Source organism: Melanostigma gelatinosum, assembly GCF_949748355.1.
Source record: "Melanostigma gelatinosum genome assembly, chromosome: 12".
NCBI classification, from domain to species: Eukaryota; Metazoa; Chordata; class Actinopteri; order Perciformes; family Zoarcidae; genus Melanostigma; species Melanostigma gelatinosum.
The window spans coordinates 26,952,471-26,975,344 of NC_136645.1; the positions used below are offsets into that span (position 1 = coordinate 26,952,471).

A 22,874-nucleotide genomic window follows, 5' to 3' on the forward strand; every position below is an offset into this window, starting at 1 on the left:
GTCAAGTTGCTCCACTTCACTCCCCCTTGAGGCCTGGAGAACTCCGGCTGTGCTGCTGGATATGCAGCGTTTACCTGTTCCATCTGTTTTGGGGGTTTGCGTGTTTCTGACTTTGTTTCTGTATTTGCAGCTTGTTTGCTGTTGATGGGTTTGTTCTGGCTGCCTGCATTCGTTTTCATTTGCAGCATGTTTCTGCTGTTGTGTATTTGTTTGGGATTTCCGTGTGTATTCTTGAATTGGTGTCGTTTCTGAAGCTGCAGCACATTTCTCCAAATGGAAAATGTTTGAGGCCGTTTGTAGGCCACAGTATTTGCCTTTTCATTTACCACCTTACAGTTTGAACTCAAGATCCTCTGACTTACTTTTGCAGAGCAAACTCCATTCCATGAAATATAACTGAAACATTGGGTAAATAGCCGGTAAGTGGCCTTTGAGTTCGGATATTCCATGTCGACAATGTAGTTGGAAGCTTAAAAAAATGTTTTTGTGTGTGTTATTCAAACATGAAATTGTATTCACACTGGTAAGTGAAACTGGAGTTGTCAGATTCTTATGTCAAACCGCTAATTGCCAGGTCAAAAATAAACATCAACAGACAATCTATTGTTTGTTTCAATTTTATATTGTACACACCTTTCACCTTACTTTTGAAAATCAGTTTGTTTTGTCCTCTCTTTCCATGTCCTCTTTAAAACAGCAATGTACAATTTGTTAATATGTGTCACTTGTTTACTATAAGAACACTTAAATAACAATAGTTTAAAGGATTTTTAATGAGCAGTAGTTATACTACTTTAAGCAGAAGTAATAGAATTCATGTGGTATTATGAGCGCAGAATGTTAGCGTTGAGTGCTCTACATATTGAGAGATGTCCACCCTCATGATGAGATATTAAAATGTGATTCAATGTGTGACTTTGTGAATTTACCCAGGAATCGGGATAAAGGAAAAACAGGGGAAATTTCAGAGCAGTAAACGGTTGCATGGGATGATGGGATGGACCCTGCTGGGACACCTCGCTCCTTGAGGCCCTTATGTCATCCTGGCCCTGCTTCAGACTCGGCCTCTGTGAATTCCTGCTGTGTTACTGGATAGCCTGCGGTTAGCAGTCGGAGTGTAGGTCAAACATATCAGTGAGCAGCCATCAGGAACATCTACATCTCCCCACCTGTCTCCCTCCAGCCTACTCCTCTCTTTCAGGGTTGCATAAGGGTTGCCATGGAAGTGAGTCAGGGTTTCCATGGCGTTGTGCTTATTGTTGTGAGAACTTTGTTTTTTTGCCTGTATTACCCAACTGTATAATGCCATTGGCTATATATGAGATATGAAAAGACATGTTCTGTTCAATGTCAAAGTCCATTTGTAGTTGATAGAAATGGATCCTTTAATTGGTTCTTTAATGAGACAAAGCAGGCTACACCAGGAAAAAAAGCTTGTTTTTTGTTATGACAACTGCACTCTTACATACATTTGTACAGTCATGGACTCCCTTTGTATAACACCACACTAATCTATATACTCAATGGCTTTTCAGAGTTTTACTTGACACATCTGATATTCTGTATGTGTTCTGTATGCTTGAGGTTGTGGTCAGGACTGCCCACCCAAGCTGACCTTTGACCTATGACCTTCCAAGGGGAGAAGAATTCACAACAAAGTTTAAAGTTCCTAAAGGATGTGCTCATAGTACATCAACCTAGGGCCTTTGCGTTTGAAAAACATGCTTTTCTCATCTTTAAAGTACGTTTTCATATATGTTTTGTCACATACAAAACAAAAAAGTCCGTTATATACATCCTCCATTTCTCCCGCTTTGCAACCACAGGTCCCTTTTCCTGCAACGGCAGCAAAGATCACGTTTGATGATTTTGGGCCAAGACGTTGACCACCAGTCCAGTTGAAGCATCCATGTTTTTTGTACTCTTGGTTTCTACGTTTACTCTAATCATGCAGTCCAAAAGAAGGAAAAAATGACAATGGTTATAATCTTTAGAAATCCTTTGAAGCAGTTGGTCAGTTCAGCAACAAAGTCTCACAAACTGGAAAGAATTCCTTTGAAATGCAGTGGTCCATCTGGGCATGTCTATTTGTTGTGTCAGTTTTGAAGATTATTCTCATTGTGTACCATCAAAACATGATGTGCCAGTCTGCCGCACGTCTGGCAGTAAGAGATGAGCTGAAGAGATGTGAAGTGGGGTAATAAAGGACTTACAGGTGGTCAGTTGGGTCAGGGGTCGTCATCGGAGCTTCTTCTTCACACCGGCCGGTTAACAGCATATTGGCAGGGGCTCAGGTTGGACACGGGGTTCTGCACTGCCGGATAAGCGAAGTTGGTGTGCTGCTTGGCCTTGAGCCGCAGGCTGGCCAGGCTGGAGTTGCAGGTGTCTCTGTACATGTAGGGACTGGCTGTGGTGGCATAGGGGCATGTGGCCGCGGTCACCGCTACCGAGTTGAGCGCTGTGGGGCTGTTGAGGTTGTTAAGGTTGCCCAGGTTATTGAGCCCCGTAGTGGGAACACCGGCCACCGCTGAGGGCACCATGCTCGAGGCCATGTTCATGGAGGGGATGGAGCTGGCGGGAGAGAACATGGGCTGGGATGATAGGGGGTTTACATTCATTGAGTTAAAGAATGGGAAGCTCTTGGCAGAGAGCGGGCTGCTTGCTAGGCTCTTGGTGGCCCAGTTGTTGTAGGAGTAGCCCGTGTACATGTCATCATAGGGCTGCATGAGTCCATTGAACTGGGCACCAAAGCCATTTTTGCATAACTCTGCCTGCTGGTTCCTCTCCCGCTTTCTCCACTTAGCACGGCGGTTCTTGAACCATACCTACAGAAGGCAAAAGAAGAAATCATTTGAGTGTACAGTCTATTTGTTGAACCCTGATACAGCCACTACAAAAATAGGAAAAAAACATTAAATATGCAAGACCAAAAAGGCCTCTTTAGATATCTTTTATTAAAAGTTCCAAACTCTTCCTCTGCTTCATTAGGACAGTGTGGGTGTGTGTTGGTTAGAAGTGTAATAGACATTCCCTTTTTCAAACTGAGCCACGTCCACCTCGAACCAGGGAAAAACAGCTCTGATGTGAAATAACCAAAAACTACTTTTAAACTTTTTTCTCATAAGAAGCGTATTATTAAAATGTGTTTTCAGGACCTTGAATGTTTTTATTGAGCCGCTTTGAATTTATTAAAAAAAAAAAAAAAAACATTATTCTTATTGGAGACTAAAGATAATACGGAATAATACTAAGTGTTCAGTAGTCAGTAATGCTTCAGTAGGTGGAGTGAATCATTTCGTCAATTGTCGCATGTTTTCAGAGCTTCACCTATAAAAAAAGATGAATGTTAGTTTTGCACACAAGAACAAAATAGGGTGACTGATTAAGTTATTTTGAAATGACTTTTTTCTTAACTATCAGAAAGTGTCGCGAGTCAATAAAGTCTAATTCTAAAACACATCTAGAGTATCCTAACCCCTCTCAAATACTTTCAGTAATATTGTGCGCATATATCCAGAATTTTTGAAAGACATAATGATCCCAGAAAGTAAGTTGAAGTGTATCATCAAACAGTCGTATTAGGCAAAGCTTATTAAAACTAATCAGTGAATTATTTGAATAGTGAGATCCCAATGAAAGAAATGTCAGGGAAGGGCAATCTTCACATTTGTCATTTTATGGTCCTATATTTGGAGGATATGAATTGGATTAATGCTTTAGTGAAAAATCGAAATTGAGGGGTTTTAGAAATGAAAACTGTGCTGAAAACTGAGTTCCTCTTTGTGTAAAGTTGTGGACAAACTTTTGCTTTGAATTGCAGAGAAACCTTTCATTTGTGGATACAAAACTATATGAATACAGTATCTGGCAGAAGTCTCATCTCATCTGTCTGTGTTTGTTTTACATTTTAATAATTTACTATCAAATGTTTTTCTCTTCAATCCTCGTAAACTTCAACAGGCCTTTCCTGTGTTGATACTTAGCTGTCTCTCGGCTCCCTTGGCATACATGCTGTGTATCATCCAGTCCTCTGTTATTATAGTAACAGAATGCTGTTGACCATTAATATGAGTATGAAGTGCATGACAGAGTTTTCCATCCCACTCAGTGACATCAGGGGAAACCCCACGCCAGAGGACAGAAGCTACCCAATCTTTACCGCGACTCGGAGGCAATGCTGTCAGACTGTTTGTGGAAAAGGCTGAATGTCAAGGTTATTCAGTGGCTCGACTGCAGATACATTTATATACAGTACGTCAGAAAATCAAGCCATCAAAGGCCTCCGATGTGGATTCAAAAATTGGAAAATTCCCCAACAGGCAGGTCATCATCTGAATTGAGTTATTAATGGATAAATATAACTCTCTGATTCTGGGGGCTTCAGCCCTGAATGTTTCCTGAAAAGCGTCTTTAAGGTTTTTAAAATGACTTCAACTTTGTGTCATTTCCCTGCAGCCTCTGGACCGGCAAATGAATGGAGCACAAGTTCTATAAGGATAGAGACAGAATACTGTAAGAAAAGTATAGCTTTCAAAATAAGTGCTGCTGTTTACGATGAATCCCTACCCCTGTGATATGTATGTTATGAAACATTTAAAGAAATGTCAGACATTTGTTTGCCTCATTTTGGGAGGCAGGTTTGAAAATGAGTGATCCTCAACATTTGTTGTGTTATGGTTTCAAAATGATGAATAAAGTCGGAGCAAAATTAAATACAAAATAGGAGTATTTTTTTTCCTTGGCAACTATCATGTTTTCCCCAAACAATGTACAGATTTGAAGAGGTTCTACAGCCAAATGGCTTGAAAAATAGTTTATATAGCTGCAGTAAATTCATGCTGTCTGGCTCCCACTCGTTGCTTCACTATTAGCTAGTTGCTAACTTTGTCATTTTTTATTTGAGTCATTGTTATTGTGAAATTGTATTAATTTGTGCGGCTTTAAACATAAATGAACTTTACTTTAACCTTACTGGATGTTTGTAATTATTTATGAAATGTTAGTGCAGAAAAATTGCAATTGAAAATATTGTGTTTCTGCGGGCAAGTAGGTAACTTAATATACCATAATGCAGGGGTGTCAAACTCATTTCCACTCTGGGCCACATCAGCATCACGGTCGCCCTCAAAGGGCCGGTTGTAACTGTAAGACTGTATAACTAACTTCTCCCTAACATATTGTTAAATAACTCTCTGCATTTGATTATTGTTTATTCAAGTGTAAAAATATTGTACTTGCAGTTATATAAATGAAAGATATTTAAACACATTTCTGTTATTATAACATAATTCCCTCTGGATCAATTTTTCTCTTCGTGGACATTTTGGGATTATTTGTCGATCTTTTTCAATCGTTGGAAAACCGCTTTTCGGGCTGTTGCCTCTCCTGTCCACCTGTTGTGATAGTTTTAATGTCGGTACACAGACAACTTTCTATCTCATAATTTCGACCATGGGGATACTTTTATTTTCAATATTTTTTTTTTGCTGGTGGATTCGCGGGCCACATAAAATGACATGGCGGGCCGGATTCGCCCCGCGGGCCTTGAGTTTGACACATGCCATAATGGGTTAATTTTATAATCATGTTTCCGAACAGATGATGAATGGATTGTGTTGAAAAAGACGTTACTTGCTAAACATCAGCATGTTAACAATTGTGATCATGTGATCATGCTGATGTTAACAGTTAGCTCAAAGCATCACTGTGCCTCAGTAAAGCCACCAGCAGAGCTGTAGACCACAGCACATATAGCATATGAGATTGTCTGAAGGTCCCATGCATGATATTGACAACAATGCAGTAGTCAAGTTAAGTGAAGCAAGTTGTATCTATGTGGTCTGAAATCACATATCGCACACATTTGTTTCGAAGGTCTTTACAGTGTGTATAAAGGATCAAACACTGTCTATCACTTCACCCTCGACCCTCACAATGAGTTCCTTGACTTTGAAGATTAACAACAGCTCTCTGACATCAGTGGCGAGACCATGTGTAGTCTGTTGGCCTTTCAAAACAACAACCGAGAATGTGTGCTATGTGACCTTTCATCCAGCCAACATTAATTTGATCCATTCTTGTAAAGCAGGCCGGGGATTGTATTGTCATCCAACAGAATGTGTGTCCTCCTGCTTCATATAGCTACAATGACCAAACCCCTGGGTGTGGGCACACTTTGCTGCACCTTTGACATTTAGGTTTTGTATGTGAACTGAAGCTTTGGTCAAAAGAGAATTCTACCAAAGCTGTATTTTCTAACCATTTAGGGATCCTATATTTTATCCTGCAGCTACATCATTGCAAACTGGTTTATAAAATATGACTGAGCCGACGTTACAAAATGGTTAGGGTTGGACCAGTAAAGGTTAGGGTTAGATTGTTTGATTGTACTTCAACCTGGGCACTGAAGAACCTCCTACTGAACAACTTTGAAAACTATGTCCTGTTGTTCGTTGTTTCTGTGTGTTTTGTATGAGTCATGGCTTCAAACCAATTGTCCTGTAAGGGACAATAAAGAAATGATAATAGTCATAGCTTTGAGTGGTCGGAAAGACTAGAGAAGCGCAATACAAGTAGTTTATTTCCCATTTATTTCAAAAACTGTATAGAACTAAGTAGTCACTGAAACATTTTGGATATAACATTACACTGGATTCCAAGGGATGACCTTACCTAATATTTTACTTATATGTGATTTTCTTCATAATTTTGTAAGGTAAAAGCCATATTTAAATGTTTTGAACATTTCTAAATGTTTATCAACACAGTGTCAATCAAACATGACACAAATCCTAAATGCACATTATCTTGGAGAACCTAAGAGGCTTTAAACCTGTGTGAAAGATTTTTGACAGTGGCAAGCTAACTCCTTTTTAGTTGACATAGCAAACTCGTGATCAGACAGTTGTTTTTTCACACATACAACAGGCAAAAATCAATATTATCATTAATTTTACAGCAGCTTTTAAGTTGACCATGAAATGTGATTCTCAACTTTAAAACCAGTAGCTTGACAAAGAAGATACATGTCACTCTCTTCATCAGGTGATAGAGCAAGATCATGAGATGGGAGAGAAATCCCTGGAAAAGCTATTAAGAGGACCATCAGTTTTTTTTATTTATTTGTCATTTACAGTTAATTGAAATTCAATAATGTTTAAAAGAAATAACAGCGTACCAAACATGTTGAAGATGTCACAGATGACATTGGTAAAACAAATGGGTGTGACCTTTTGACTACCTGTTATTTGTGCTCCCCAACCAACTGGTGACACAATGTACTGGTGACACAATGTACCGGTCACACAATGTACAGGTGACACAATGTACTGGTGACACAATGTACTGGTGACACAATGTACCGGTGGCACAATGTACCGGTGACACAATGTACCGGTGACACAATGTACAGGTGGCACAATGTACCGGTGGCAAAATGTACAGGTTGCACAATGTACCAGTGACACAATGTACCGGTGGCACAATGTACAGGTGGCACAATGTACCGGTGACACAATGTACAGGTGGCACAATGTACTGGTGGCACAATGTACTGGTGGCACAATGTACTGGTGACACAATGTACGGGTGACACAATGTACTGGTGGCACAATGTACAGGTGGCACAATGTACAGGTGGCACACTGTACAGGTGGCACAATGTACAGGTGGCACAATGTACTGGTTGCACAATGTACTGGTGGCACAATGTACAGGTGGCACAATGTACTGGTGCCACAATGTACTGGTGACACAATGTACAGGTGGCACAATGTACAGGTGACACACTGTACAGGTGGCACAATGTACCGGTGGCAAAATGTACAGGTTGCACAATGTACCAGTGACACAATGTACCGGTGGCACAATGTACAGGTGGCACAATGTACCGGTGACACAATGTACAGGTGGCACAATGTACTGGTGGCACAATGTACTGGTGGCACAATGTACAGGTGACACAATGTACGGGTGACACAATGTACTGGTGGCACAATGTACAGGTGGCACAATGTACAGGTGGCACAATGTACTGGTGCCACAATGTACTGGTGACACAATGTACAGGTGGCACAATGTACTGGTGACACAATGTACTGGTGACACAATGTACAGGTGGCACAATGTACTGGTGGCACAATGTACTGGTGGCACAATGTACTGGTGACACAATGTACGGGTGACACAATGTACTGGTGGCACAATGTACAGGTGGCACAATGTACAGGTGGCACACTGTACAGGTGGCACAATGTACCGGTGGCAAAATGTACAGGTGGCACAATGTACCGGTGACACAATGTACAGTTGGCACAATGTACAGGTGGCACAATGTACAGGTGGCACAATGTACTCGTGGCACAATGTACCGGTGACACAATGTACCGGTGGCACAATGTACCGGTGACACAATGTACAGGTGGCACAATGTACTGGTGGAACAATGTACAGGTGGCACAATGTACTGGTGGCACAATGTACAGGTGACACAATGTACACGTGACACAATGTACCGGTGACACAATGAATGAATGAATTTTATTTATATAGCGCTTTTCACAGACAGTACTATCACAAAGTGCTTAACAGAGCAGACATTTAAAAGCATAAAAAACACAATGTGACCCTAGGGTCAATAAATTATCTACACAGAGTGAATAAAAAATGTTAAAGAATAAAATAAAAATAAAGTAAAAATGTAAAACATATTTTAAGAGCAGGTCTAGGACATGGGTTTACTTTTACACAAACGCCAGCCTAAACAGGTGGGTTTTTAGCTGGCTTTTAAAAGTATCCACAGTATCTGCGAGGCGCAGAGTTGCAGGCAGAGCATTCCAGAGGGGCCACTGCCTCAAAGGCTCGGTCACCACGGGTCTTAAATAGTGTGCGTGGGACTGACAGAAGACCTAGAGCGTTTGACCTGAGAGTGCGGGCGGGTAAATAGGGGCGAAGTAGATCAGCTACATAAGCCGGAGCCTGACCGTGATGTACAGGTGGCACAATGTACTGGTGGCACAATGTACAGTTGGCACAATGTACCGGTGGCACAATGTACAGTTGGCACAATGTACTGGTGGCACAATGTACAGGTGGCACAATGTACAGGTGGCACAATGTACAGTTGGCACAATGTACCGGTGGCACAATGTACAGTTGACACAATGTACCGGTGGCACAATGTACAGGTGGCACAATGTACAGGTGGCACAATGTACTGGTGGCACAATGTACAGGTGGCACAATGTACAGGTGGCACAATGTACCGGTGGCACAATGTACTGGTGGCACAATGTACAGGTGGCACAATGTACTGGTTGCACAATGTACAGGTGACACAATGTACAGGTGGCACAATGTACTGGTGGCACAATGTACAGGTGACACAATGTACTGGTGACACAATGTACAGTTGGCACAATGTACTGGTGGCACAATGTACTGGTGGCACAATGTACTGGTGACACAATGTACAGGTGGCACAATGTACTGGTGGAACAATGTACAGGTGGCACAATGTACTGGTGACACAATGTACAGTTGGCACAATGTACTGGAGGCACAATGTACAGGTGGCACAATGTACAGTTGGCACAATGTACAGGTGGCACAATGTACTGGTGGCACAATGTACAGGTGGCACAATGTACTGGTGGCACAATGTACAGGTGACACAATGTAGGACTACTGGTGGAAATCTTTTTACCAGTGAGACAATGAAGGACTCCTGCTGAGACAATGAAGAACTATGGCTGAGACAATGTACTAGCGAGACAATGAAGGACTACTGCTGAGACAATGAAGGAATACTGGTGAGACAATATACCAGTCAGACAATGTAAGACTACTTCTGAGACAATGAGCTGCTGAGACAATGTGCAATGAAATCCCAGACTGGATTGTACAACTTAAATGAATGAGAGGACTATCTTTTATCAGGGCTCAGGTTTGAATGTGGCTAAATCACTGGTGGGTCTAGAAATGTAAACCTTTGAGGGGTGTTATTAGAATTCATTCAAATCTAAGGGTCAACTGCTTTGGGAGCTTTAATGGGCTCTACAAATGTGTCCCCTTTGATTATGAAAGAGAAACGCTCACAATTTGTTTTTATGAAATACTACATTTCACTGATAAGGTCATCTTTCATCACTAAAATCACATGCTGTAATAAAAAGCACAGTTCTCTGTTCCAGAGGGACCAGGGCAGAGTGTGTGTACTCACCCTGACCCGTGCTTCAGTGAGGTTGGTCCACACTGCGATCTCCTCTCTGGTGCTCATGTCGGGGTAGCGGTTCCTTTGAAAGGTGGCCTCCAGCTCCTGGAGCTGCTGGCTTGTGAAGTGAGTCCTCTGCCGCCGCTGCTTCTTCTTCAGAGAGCTGTCCTCGGCGCTGGACTCATCCAGCTGGTTCTGGTGGGATTTCTCAGTGTCTGCAGACACACAGAGAGACTACAGATTTCAAAAGGACACTGGGAGGAGTGGCTTAGTTAGGAAGATAGATGAGGGTCGTCAGCATACCATGACACACCAATGAGAAGAGAACAATGCATCACTGGATCATTAAAAGATTGAACACTGTAGACATGGAATATTTCACAAGTGTTTCAGAATGTGGAGGATGTGCAGGAGAAAGTGAAATGATCATTATCATTATCAAAGCTACTTGTCATGAGAGAGAAATATGTTGTTGCAAATACAGACTGATGCTTACATTGTTCATCAGTTCATTGTCACTTTATACACTCAGGGTTGTGTTACCCTTCGGGGGGTAAAAAGCAGCTGTGGGTCCATATTGACCCTCACACATGCATTCAACCTCTTATGAAGTACAGTAGTAAAATGTGTATATTATGCAGATTGTCATGTTTTATAGTGGTATTTTGTTATATGTATTAAATCATTGGATTATAGTTGCTAATATTTTGATGTGTATGTGCAGCACTCCAATGTCATCGCTGGTTGAGATGGAGCTGAAAATATTCTATGTTATACAAATATATAATTGTTGACATGATCATACACAGTGTTTGGTATGTAAACTATAGATACTATTGCGGTCAATATTTCACGCTGAAATGTATAAAGTACTTAATTAAATGACCTCATTATGTTTACTTAACTGTGGTATTTAAATGTACTTATAGGTTCCACTCTGTGCCGAAAATAGAACAGATGACGTTGGGCTGAAATTAGAGCTGTTGTTGTAGAAAGAACTGCTAAAGGTTCATCATTTAAAAAAAGAATCAGTTTAAACCAAATTAATTAAAATGAACAGTGTTGAATATTATCTTATAACTTTATTATAAATAGTTCTGTGACTCTATGACTTTGGATTTGCACCTGACATGCTGTGCTTTGAGGGCAGGTTAGAGATGAATTGGACTTAATGAGATGGACATAGACATGGTTCCAAGATTGGATCTATTTTCCCTAATTAGTAATAGATTTCATATCAGTTCCTCTCTCTGGAATTATTAGGATATTATGGGACCTGTAAAATAAAGTGTTAGCAGTGGTAAAAGGTTGAAAGCCTTTAATGCATCGCACTAAGTATAGCACATGCACACACTTTTCTAAAATGTAGGAGGAGGCCCCTAAACACAGAGCTCTGCTGCAGATTATTTGAACCCTGTAGAGTCTAATTAGCTGAATTCTGCAGAGAGAAGCAGAACTATCAACACATTGAGTTTTGTGTGAAACAGCACTTTATTCTGTCACCTTTCAGCCTGGATGGCACCGGCATCATGTCTGCTCAAACCCATTGGATATTATTTTCAGATCAAACCTCATCTGAAATCCCTCCATCCCACAAGCTGGAAAATGACAAGCATGAGTGTGTGACACAGCCAACAGAGAATGATTCCAAACACTGCATTACAAAGATGTAAAGCGGCAGTGAGTGATTACATTTGGCCCCCAGCGCAGTTTAAAGGACCACACATCCATGTTATGTCTGCCAGGGCTTCTCTGTGCCAGATCTGACTGCCGCAATTTGAGGACCTCACAGAAAGGAGTGAAATTAGTTGGCCAGCTAATCCTGCGGATCAGGCTTTTGTGACTGGGGCAAGTTGGGCTCTGTTTGGCGAGGGCTTAGCTCTCGGAGCAGTTCGAAATAATCAGCGGGGTTTAAAAAGAGGCTCCACAGGGCCGCCGGCAAAACCAATAAGGGCCAGGCAGAGGCTGTTATCTGGCAGTAAACTGACACTGGGTAAGCTGTCACTTAAGGCCAAAGTCCATAACACAATACTGAGGAAAGGGCAGACCTTTTTAGAGTGGGGCACTGACCAACAATAGAAGCAATCTGACTGATAATGTGAAGACATGACAGAGCCGTTCCAGGTCAGCCATTCAGAGAGCTTTAATCTGGGAAATGATTGCAACAGGCTTTTAACTTCTGCAAAACAGCTAAATTCAGATCATATTCACAGAATTAAAAAGCTCCACGAGTGAGCGGCTGCATATGGACAATCACATACATACAGGACTTTCCAGGTCAGAGCTTTTAAAAGCAGTCTCAGAGTAAAATCACAGCCACTTTTTACAGGAGCAGCACCTTTTATCAAGAGAGAAAGCTCCTCATGAAGAGCCACCCTCTGGTCACCAGTCATGGGTGAGATAGTCCTCGTGTCCGTGCCTGTGGCATGGCCGTCTGCTTGGAGCACGGATGTGTAGAGAGAATACAGCGCTGGAGGCCGCTCCCCGGTACGTTGTACAGTGGCACAAAAAATATTCGACAGTAAAAAAATACCTGGATGATTTTCTTCATCGAGAGCCCATAAAGCTAAACAGCACTAACGTTTCCTTCACAGCCTCGTTCACGTTCACATGAACAGAAGAGACAACTTTTACCAATAAGACCAATAACTGGATTCAGCTAATAGTGCATTGTACAACTTTTAGGACCTGATGATTTAAATAAGGCCTACTCAAGTGTTCATACTCTTGATTCATCTAAAATAAATATCTCCTGAGTTAGAAACATCTCTTTCTCAATGTAAGTCTATGTCCCATGACATCACGTGATCGATCCAGAAATTCCACAGTTTGGCCACAAAGTACCATTTGCCTCAAAGCCCATTGTTCTTCCTGGGGACTTGGCTTGGTGTGTGAGTCCAGAACAAACGGCAACAATTAACTTTAACAAATTTTAATGCTAACTTTAAAAAGCATCCATCGTGACCAATTCAGGACTAGTGTTCCCTCGAGAACAACACTGGAGAATATGTAGTAATAGCTCATTATGCAACGACCAGGACATGACTATTTGCTGGAATCCTCTGTGTGAAAGAGCTTGATAGCCCTTCACCACTCTCAGACAACTGTGAACACAGTAGAAACCTCTGTAACAAAGAAACATACATTTGTACATTTTATTTACAACACTGAAAGCTGTATACATTTTAGGAGGACAAATCCTCAAAGGATAAATTAACACATATGAAGTCTCAAAATACTAAATTGTTTAACCATATTATAAGATGAATTTGGCATCATAGTGTATTGATCAACAGATTATTTTGTTATAAAAATATAGATCTGATTATTAAAACATGTCAACAATTTTTTTGAAAATAATAATTGCATTATTTTAAATAATTATAGGACGTCACCAGTCAATAAGGGATTCATGTCGGTGCCAACATGCACCATCTGGGCCTTGTTTCATTTCATCAATTCAACATGTAGGCCCTGTAAGTAAGTGTCAGGTTCCATTCGAGAAAGGTTTACAGGCAGCACATGAGTTTTACTTGAGAATAAATTCTTCAGGGCGAAATGAGAGAGGCCTCCTTAAGAAGGTGGCTGCAGCAGGAGACACACCGAAGCATTTTACACCACATTTCTGTCCAAAATAGTTTGTGTTTGACAGTTTGTTAGGACTACATTTCAAACCACACACAGTTCAGCAATTAGATTGGGTTACACACACATAAACACACACACACACACACATAAACACACACGCACACACACCACTAAATAGAGAGACAGATGGCTGGGTTAAGATGTTTTACACTATATGGAGAAGTTAGAGAGATCCAGCAGATTATATAACATAATAATATTGGATCATGTGACATATGACAAGCTAAAACATGAAGCCTAACTACGTTTTAAAAACCACAGTAGTTTACAGGCAGAGCGGAAGTAAAGCAGGAGAATATCTGTCCTCGCGTGACCTACGCGTTGACGTATAGATCACGTGAGGACAATTTAAACCACCGATCACAGCGAAGCAAAACTCCGTATAATGAATGAAGGCCTGATGAAAGCTGGTGAGTGGACGTTAAGTTGTTATTTTGTCTCATCATGAATATGGTTGCGTTCCTCTCGCGGTCCTGGGAGCAGCAGGCCTGTCACTCACACCTTCGTCCTCTCGTTGGGCTGCTGAGGATTCATTCCTGCTAATTCAATCCGCCATAGAGCGCCACGGAGAGGCTGTTTGTTACATCTTGATTTAAAAGTGGGCTGAAGCGATCTGACTCTGATGCTCTCTGGACAAATAGCTTTCGCTCTTTTGCAATTCATTTTATTATTCAAAGGCAAATGCGTGTATGTGACCACAGCCCGTCAGCAGAGCACGTGACTCTCAGTCAGAGAGCCTCTGGCTTCCGGACCGCAGACTCGTGCAGACTCGTGCAGACTCGCGGACGTCGGGCCGTTTACAAGCTCGACACTGCACAGTTGATCACATCTTTTCTCTTTATCAGTTGGCTCTGATTAAACTGTGCTCCAGATATGAAATGAGAATTAATCGGCGCATTGCGGGAATGGTTGTCTTCTGGTTCCTCGCTGTGATCCAGCATGCAGAAATAATTACTATCTGTTTGTTCTGCAGCCAATTTGTATCCATAATTTATTGAAGCGATTGTGCAGAAATAAGCAGGCTTCTCCCAATATGATGATGATGATGATTATTGTTATTATTATAATTATTATCATTATACTTATTATTATATTATTATTGTATCTATTTTGTATTATCGTTATTATTATTATATTATTATTACTGTTATTATTATTATGTTATTACTACCGTTATTATTATTGTTATCATCATTATTCTTATTATTGTAGAATAGTCAATTGCATGATCTGTAACTCTCATGATTTTAAGCATTTTCTTTTTTTTCATTATTTTCTTGAAATTTGCTGTGATTCGCTGTCGCGCTGGAAGCTACGTGTGTGTGTGTGTGTGTGTGTGTGTGTGTGTGTGTGTGTGTGTGTGTGTGTGTGTGTGTGTGTGTGTGTGTGTGTGTGTGTGTGTGTGCACAGACAGTGCTCCGGTGATAACTGACCGCTGTTGTCCTGGCCTTTACATCCCTGCTCGTGCTGCGGGGTCCCGGAGTCGGAGAGCGACAGCGCCGGGCTGCGGGCTTCGCTGTCCGTCAGCAGGTTGAATTCCATAACCAGGTTCTGCAGACAGACACACAGACAGACGGACACGTGTCAGGCTTCATCCTCCAACACAGACTCACAGCTGTGCAGCTACAAGCCCTCCATGAGCAGCGAGTCCTCATGGAAATGTCGGCCGAGATGTTCCTCATTCATGAGCAAATTCAAAACAGTGGAAAATTTAAACTTTCAGTTTGTATTCTAAAAGGAAGGACATACAACAACATATATCATGAAGTCTTTATCAAAGAAAGAAAGTAAGGGTTAGTGTATTCATTTCTGATCCTTTTCTTTCGTCATGATCTGTTTCATGGTGTGTTTATTGCCGGAGTGATGCAAATACATTTCTTTGGCTGAAGAACACCTGAACTCATCGTGTCCCTCCCAAACACACAGCTACTCTCTCTGGAGACTCCGTATCCGTTCAGTTTCCTATTAGGGGTAAAATCTGTGTATTTCAATCGGCGGACGCTCCATTTGATGTGGGTTTGTGTGTATTTGTTTAATTTAGCAGTGCATTCTGTTTCTATTTTCTCTTTGATCTTTCCATTCACCCCTGGTTGGTTGTAATCACGATCCCTTTACATAAGCCTGACATAAGCGGCTATAACAAGAGCTGCCCCGAACTGACTCTATTTCCAGCTGCGTGGAGAGCAATAGAGTTATTGCTGTAAAATACACGATGACATTTCCAAGCCAAAGAGATAGAAGTGTTGCCCGATGGAGCCCAAAAATAGCAGCTGGTTTATTTATCCGAGAGCAGTTGACACCTTGAAAATGTCTGGACTCCGGCCAAGCTGAGGGAGGTTTGGGATGATTTACTTGTAAAGGCAAAATAATTTGAATATTTCCATTACATTTCACACGTTTGATCAAAACAAGCATCCAAAGTGTTGCTCCCAAAAAGTCTGTTCTCAGGAGGTGCTCATGTGACTTACTTCTTATACCTGTGAAGTCACATTTAAGTTATTCAACTGGCAAAGTATTATACTTAGTAAGAGAAAAGAGAAACAAATGTCAAAGCAGCACATCTAACGTGGGAGTAGAGGAATAAAGGAGTGAAGCCGGTGTGCGCTGTCTCTTTACCCTCCTTCTCTATGTAACTTGCATTTCCCAGGATATTAGTGAGTAAAAGCTAAAGTTGAGAGGTTTGACAGGAGACTGCTGAAGAATGAATCCATGTCATCAGAGATTTAAAAAGCTCCTGAGAATGAAAGCCTGAGTTTGAGCTGGGTTTAACAGTAACAGTCTCTGTGTGTCGGCAGCGTTGTGGCTTCCAGCTTTAGAAGCAGCACATTGAGCTTTTCTGGGGAAGACGTATTTATGTCCCCCCCCCCTCACCTCTCCTCGCTCTCCTCGCCTCTGGAGAGTGAGTTTCCCTGCCGCCTGTTTTCCACCATGCCAGCCCTTTGTGTGCCAGTCACATGTAACCCCTGCTGAGGTTAAGTATGAAGCCTGGGGGGGGGCAGAGCATGGCATGGCACCACCAACAACACGCTATATAACTTTTGTTGAACTCTTGAACCAGACTCACTGTCACCATTGAAACAGTTGATATGACTTTATGAACCTCAGTGAAGACTTTATGTCAGCTGCTCTGCTGTCACAGAGACGAGGCGGAATCCTCCTCCTCTAAGTCCTGAAAACACTGAGGATGAATAAAAGGTTTTCGTCAGCGCGATACATATTATCTTTCTGAAATATTCTCGATTAATCTCAGGGTTGTTAGAAGAGATAAAGCAGGCAGTATTGTTTGGAGAGAGCTGGTTTGTAATACCAGCCTTTAGACAAGTACCATGTCGCTATATATCCCTTCAACAAGACAAACGCATCTCTGTCATACTTATATTTTTGAAATAGTCAGTAGCTATCTCTAACAAATATTATCTTCACTATTTTTGTCATCTACAGATATGCAATGATGACTGCTGGGTAATATGTATGTTGACATTGACGAGACAATACACGGCAGGTAGTTTGGGCACATCTGTCAAGACTGAAGAGCTGAGCACCTGAAAGCCCAGTGAGCCATCGAGCCTTTCAAACTAAAAGCACGGCAAGGCCCCACAACAGCGTGCATGGGGCCCGTTGTAGTTACCTCACTGATTCATCTGATTGATTCATTCATCTGATTGACTGCTGTTGTCTAAATGCAGATTTTTAGTCCAACGGTATCAGAATCAATGTGTTGTTTGTGTACAACTGCAGGTGAATGCATTGAAACACTCAAATATCCAAACACAGTACTGAGGATCATGAGTCTCAACTCAGATCAACTTCACAACAAAGTCATTAAAGATTGAGCTCGATATGAAAACAGATGTGAGTTACTATGGGACATTCAGACCGAAGGCAAGACATGCATTGAAAAGTCGGAGGAACTCGTTGCTTTGTCATTTTGTTCCATTCTTCTGGTTCCAAAGACTATATTTCAGTTTGGCACACGGAAATGAACAACGTCATCGCTGCTTTCTCTTAAACTCTTCCTCAGCCTCTCTTAACATTGTGTCAGTCGCTGACAAAGCAACATAATGCTTCTCTAAAGCCGACCTGCATATTCTGATTAAAGGTTTAGCACCTTGTTACCACTGAATACCTGTGACATCTGATAAGTGGGTCCACATCTTCTTCCATGGAACCCGTCTGCCGTCTTATTCCGGCCAGACAAACAACGCCTCGGCCCTTCAAACTGTTGCCCAATGCACGTTTTTGTATTTGTCACTGCTAACGCAAGTGACATTTTCCAGAGACTTTAAAGAAAGACTTGCATCTGTTTTTTATTTAGCGTGCGTGAGAACGATCCGTGCATTTCACAAAAGATTAGGAGACAGGAAAATGGGTATTCTGCTGTCAGCCAGAGGCCATCGCTGCATCCCTGGGAAAAAAGATGCGAGACTAAGGATAAGGTCAAGTCTCCCAGAAGAGAGATTACCTCCATAAGTACACTGCTTCTGTGTTGTGGCTTCAGATTAATGAGCCTCTCATATGGATTTGTGGGTCAGAAAGATCACGTTCCCCCTCGTTCAAATGTCCTTTCTTTTCTTCCTCTTTTGATGAGTTGAATGACTCAATTACAGCAAATAATCTGTTTTTGGATTTCGAAAGGATACCATGTCCAATGTGACCAGCCATTTGATTTCACTTCATTTGTTGGCTTCTCTGTAAGCACTTGTATTTTACGAGAATGGCTGATGTTACATTTCTCTCATTTTGTGATCTGACATTTGGGCGAGCCTCATCTGATAGAGCACCGTGTTCATAAAACGTTACAGGCCAATTACAGATTTGGCAAACATAACCAGCCGTCATGCTATCACCTTCGCTGTAGGATTATTTTGATTTCTCTGGAGAAAGGTCGACGTGCTCTCTGTCCTTTTGAAGAAGCTCAAACTGGAAAAAGCCTTCACTTTGTTCAAAGTCAAACAACTCAGCACAAATACAGCAAGTAAACACACACGCAACATTTAACTCACATTTAAAATGTCGTGTTTGTTTGAAGCAGCGTTACCTTTGCTATAGATGTGCGTTGAGCCATTTCTGGTTATAAAATCTAAGACCCAGGCTCTCTGACAGAGCAACAGCTGTCCCTTTGTGAGAGCAGAGCCCAGGTCTAGTATTTTGGTCAGAATTGTAAATGGGAGTCAGTCCGGAGGGCTAAATCCGCCGTGGCAGTGATGGATAGATAGACGGCCTGGTGTCAATGTGGTGCGAGAGGCCGGCTGGCTTGGCAGCGAGGGGGCGTGCAGGTGATGCAAGCAAGTCATTTTGTCCAGAACAAGGTCCCAGCCAGCTACACACACACATACAACCAGGGTTGCCACATGATTATATTTCCAAAATCAAGAGCCCTTCTCCCCCTCCCCATGAGCTCAATATGGCCAACGAGCTATCACTGAGCTAACGAGCTCAGTGGCTGACAGTCAGATGATGCTATGATGGTGTTCACTGATGTTCACTTCCCTCTGTGGGAACAGTCCCACCTCCTGAGTCAAGTTCATGGAAATCTAAAATAAACCTGATACCAACGGACCCAGTCTATTTCCTGGAGCACTTGTGGCACTGCAGCAGCAGCAGCAGCCCCATCCACCTGACATGCTGTACCGCCGCCTCCACGCTCAGATCAAACACTGGCAGGACGCGGGCCTCCTGTTCACAAATGGACGCCAATCAACAGCAAGATGAGAGTTTGCATAAGCAGCGCTTTGCATAAGCAGTCGCCCGGTGACACCGATCTCATTAAAATATATATATGCTGCTGATAATTAAAAAAATAATAATGGAGCAAAAATCCTCTCATTTTTCGGGATATTGCCGGGTCCATCTGGCGGTGCGCGCGGCAGACTGCTCACATTTCCACGGAGTGCGGGCATTAGCCCGGGAATTATTCATAAACGCGTCGAGAATTAATTCCCGGGATTAAGAGTTGATTAAGATGTGTGTCACTTTGCGGTCTGAGAACTTATTAAGGGCCTCCTCGAAGAGGCGGCAGATGGAATTTCAGTCCAATGTTTGTAGATGTTAATTTCTGCCCTCCTATCACTCGCATTTGCATGTGATTGAGAGAGAGGCCGAGGCCGTCCTGCAGCTCACGGAGCGGGGACGTAATTGTCTGTGTGAACCAATACAAGTCCACAACAGTGATTAACACACAGCCTTTCCAGCAATTCATCACGGCCGACCAAGAAGCATATTTCACTGATTATGACTGTCCGTGAGTGTATAACGACGTTTTGTTCAGAAATGATTTCAATTAGAGAGGGAGCATGTTTTTAACAGATTTATATCATTCCACATGTTAAATACAAATGATGTGTTGATTGTGGATTGTTAAGTTTAGCTGATAAAATGATGAGAACATGAGTTACACGTACGTTTTTCCTTTTACAGTTAATAGTTTTAAAGGCATTGAACATTTAGAAATTAAACATGGATTTGAATGGATGTGAATACATATTTTAGCTGGACATTGTGGCGCGTTTTAGCTGTTCTAAACACCGTGGTATGATCATAACATTATGAAACCTGTTAAAGGCAGAAAGGAGGATGTTTGGCTGATAACAAACTGACGCAATACATTTGAAATAACAGGTTTGAAGTGACTCACAGATGCGCTGCGGTATTGGCGCTTGGTCCCGCGGGCCGTGGCCTTCAGACCGGCCTCTGTGGTACACGGACGGTGATAACAACTCAAATATATATTTATATTCTACCCTGAGGCCAAACGTGAACTGCGATTAAACAAATCTTATTTTCATACGACCTGCCCTGGGAGCAGATGCAAAAGAGGCTGTAGCTGAAGGCCTGCTGGGGAAATCTGACCTGGTGGCTCTTGAAAGCAAATCTGCAAGCCCTTGATTTTTTTAATATTAAAGAAAATGAACAGCGTGGGCTTTGAAAAAAAATAAAATAACGAAAGTAGTTTAATAAATGTTGTTTAATAAAACGCCCGTGACCTGAACCTTAAAATACGGATTAGGCCTTTTTATATTGTAAGTATAAAATATTAATTCTGGACGATAACTCGTGCATTGTGGGCTTCGCTATTTATTTGATATTTCGATTTCCACATTTACAGTTTATTTATTCATGCCTGTATTTTGACCGAGTAATGCAGAATGTGATCCAGGTTTCACAATGTGTTAGCCTCGGCCTAACAACGGGCCCGTAGTAAGGAACTATTTAAAAAAAATCATGTTTGACTGACATATACATCTTTTCAAAATATCCACCCACTGAGGAAGACCGTGAGATGCTGTTGAAAACTCAGAAAAAAGCTTGTATTTTATACCATTTCATTGTTATTATTTAAATTATTATTCAAATTAACATTTATCACCATTTGTACTGTTATTATCATCATTAATAATTATTGTTATCATTACTATCATTATTATTCATATTATAGCATTATTATTGTCAAACTACTGTATTAAATCAATGTCAAGAAAGAACGTTTAAATAATCCTATCATATAGGTCACTCTTAAATATTAAAACGTTACAAACATAATATGTAACATGGATGCAGATATTATAAGCATAAGTAAGATTGAAGTTGTGGATATTGTGTTTGTGGCGCGTGCTGACGTGAGCGCGCGTGGCTGCTCGTTGGGGACGTACAGCTTTGTTTTTCTGTCCGCGGGCGCTGTGGCCCCGGCAGTCCCCTGCCACTATCCATTTCCTTCAAATATTTTTGACCTCCCAAATATTTCACAACGGAAGTCTTAGAAATGTGGAGTAAAAACACAGCAAACTGTAAACATGATCATTCCGTTTCATGCGGCAGGAGAAAGTGTCTCTCCGTCGGTCCTCACACACACACACACGAAGGGACGTTCAGAGCAGCAGCAGCAGCATGATGTTTCCATCTTTGAATTAACAGTTTGAAATATATTTTATTGTTGTGTAATCACTGTGGTCATTTGGCCTGCACAGAAGATACAACACACACTTCTGAATATGTCACGTTGGCCGACGTGTCGCCTCTCATCCGCTCCGACGCGCACCTCTAAGTAAACTCCAGCTGTTCCGATGCCCTTTTTCTGTTTCGTCCAAGCCATATCCAGAGCCATTAAACGCGTATCTTTGGTGCTTCAACTTTTACACAAAGTGTGCTGCTATCATGGAAAGCTTCCAAATGTATCATAAGAGTTCATAAAGTCCATGCTTTAGCCACATCCTGGCTAGATTTGGTCAACTTTTAGCACACATTTAAAAAAGCTGGATGGATTAAAGGGAGATACAATTCAATAAAAAAAAACAGAGAGAGGAGAGAGAAAAGTGCGGTTATTTGCACTTACATCGAATCCCGGTGTGGTTAAATGAATCCGTGGAAGAGGCTGCGCTACAGGCTGTTGGGTGTCCTGGCCTCAGGTTTGCTGGTGACATGGACAAAAAGTTCCCCGTTGCGTCAGAAAGTCAGAAAAGGCGTCAGTCAGTCAGTTTCCTCTTTCTTCTCCTTCCCCATGTGCTGTCAGACATGAAGGCTGTGGAGTTGTGAGGCTTGAACCCACACAGAGTAATGGGAGGGGGTGGGGGAGGGGGGGACTTCATGCTAAATATTGTGCGTGACAGGTCCACTGTAGAAAGGACGGCCCCTCTCTCTCTCTCTCTCTCTCTCTCTCTCTCTCTCTCTCTCTCTCTCTCTCTCTCTCTCTCTCTCTCTCTCTCTCTCTCTCTCTCTCTCTCTCTCTCTCTCTCTCTCTCTCTCTGTGTGCGCACATGGGGCTCACACAGCACGCATACACACAATAAGTGCAAACACACTCTCCTCGTCTCCCTCTCCCTTTGGCTCTCTGACAGACCCTCTCCTCTCTCCATCTTCTTCTCCCTGCAGCCTCCATATGCAGGTTTTATTTATGCACTGTTGTAGGTTAGAACTGTTAAAGGGTCGGGACCTATGGCTTCTTTTATTTCATTGTTTTGTTTTATTACTGTTATTTTATTAATTACTTTGATGGTAAGCTATCTCTAGAAAACAATCCATT

The 22,874-nt window shown here is 41.8% G+C and overlaps 1 protein-coding gene across 2 annotated transcripts; it reads right to left on the reverse strand.

Moving 5' to 3' along the window:
- Positions 1 to 1,258: 1,258 nt before the first annotated feature.
- On the reverse strand, positions 1,259 to 22,366 carry pitx3 (paired-like homeodomain 3). Of its 2 annotated transcripts, XM_079279915.1 has the most exons (5): positions 22,188 to 22,366; positions 15,292 to 15,409; positions 10,220 to 10,425; positions 2,214 to 2,825; positions 1,259 to 1,942 (listed from the first exon to the last, which is right to left on the reverse strand). In XM_079279915.1, exons 2-4 carry the CDS (start codon positions 15,398 to 15,400, stop codon positions 2,256 to 2,258), a joined length of 885 nt encoding a protein of 294 aa, XP_079136041.1. In that variant the 5' UTR covers positions 15,401 to 15,409; positions 22,188 to 22,366; the 3' UTR covers positions 1,259 to 1,942; positions 2,214 to 2,255. The 2 variants fall into 2 exon arrangements, with proteins under 2 accessions (XP_079136041.1, XP_079136040.1); XM_079279914.1 differs by having other exon boundaries at positions 1,259 to 2,825.
- Positions 22,367 to 22,874: the final 508 nt, after the last annotated feature.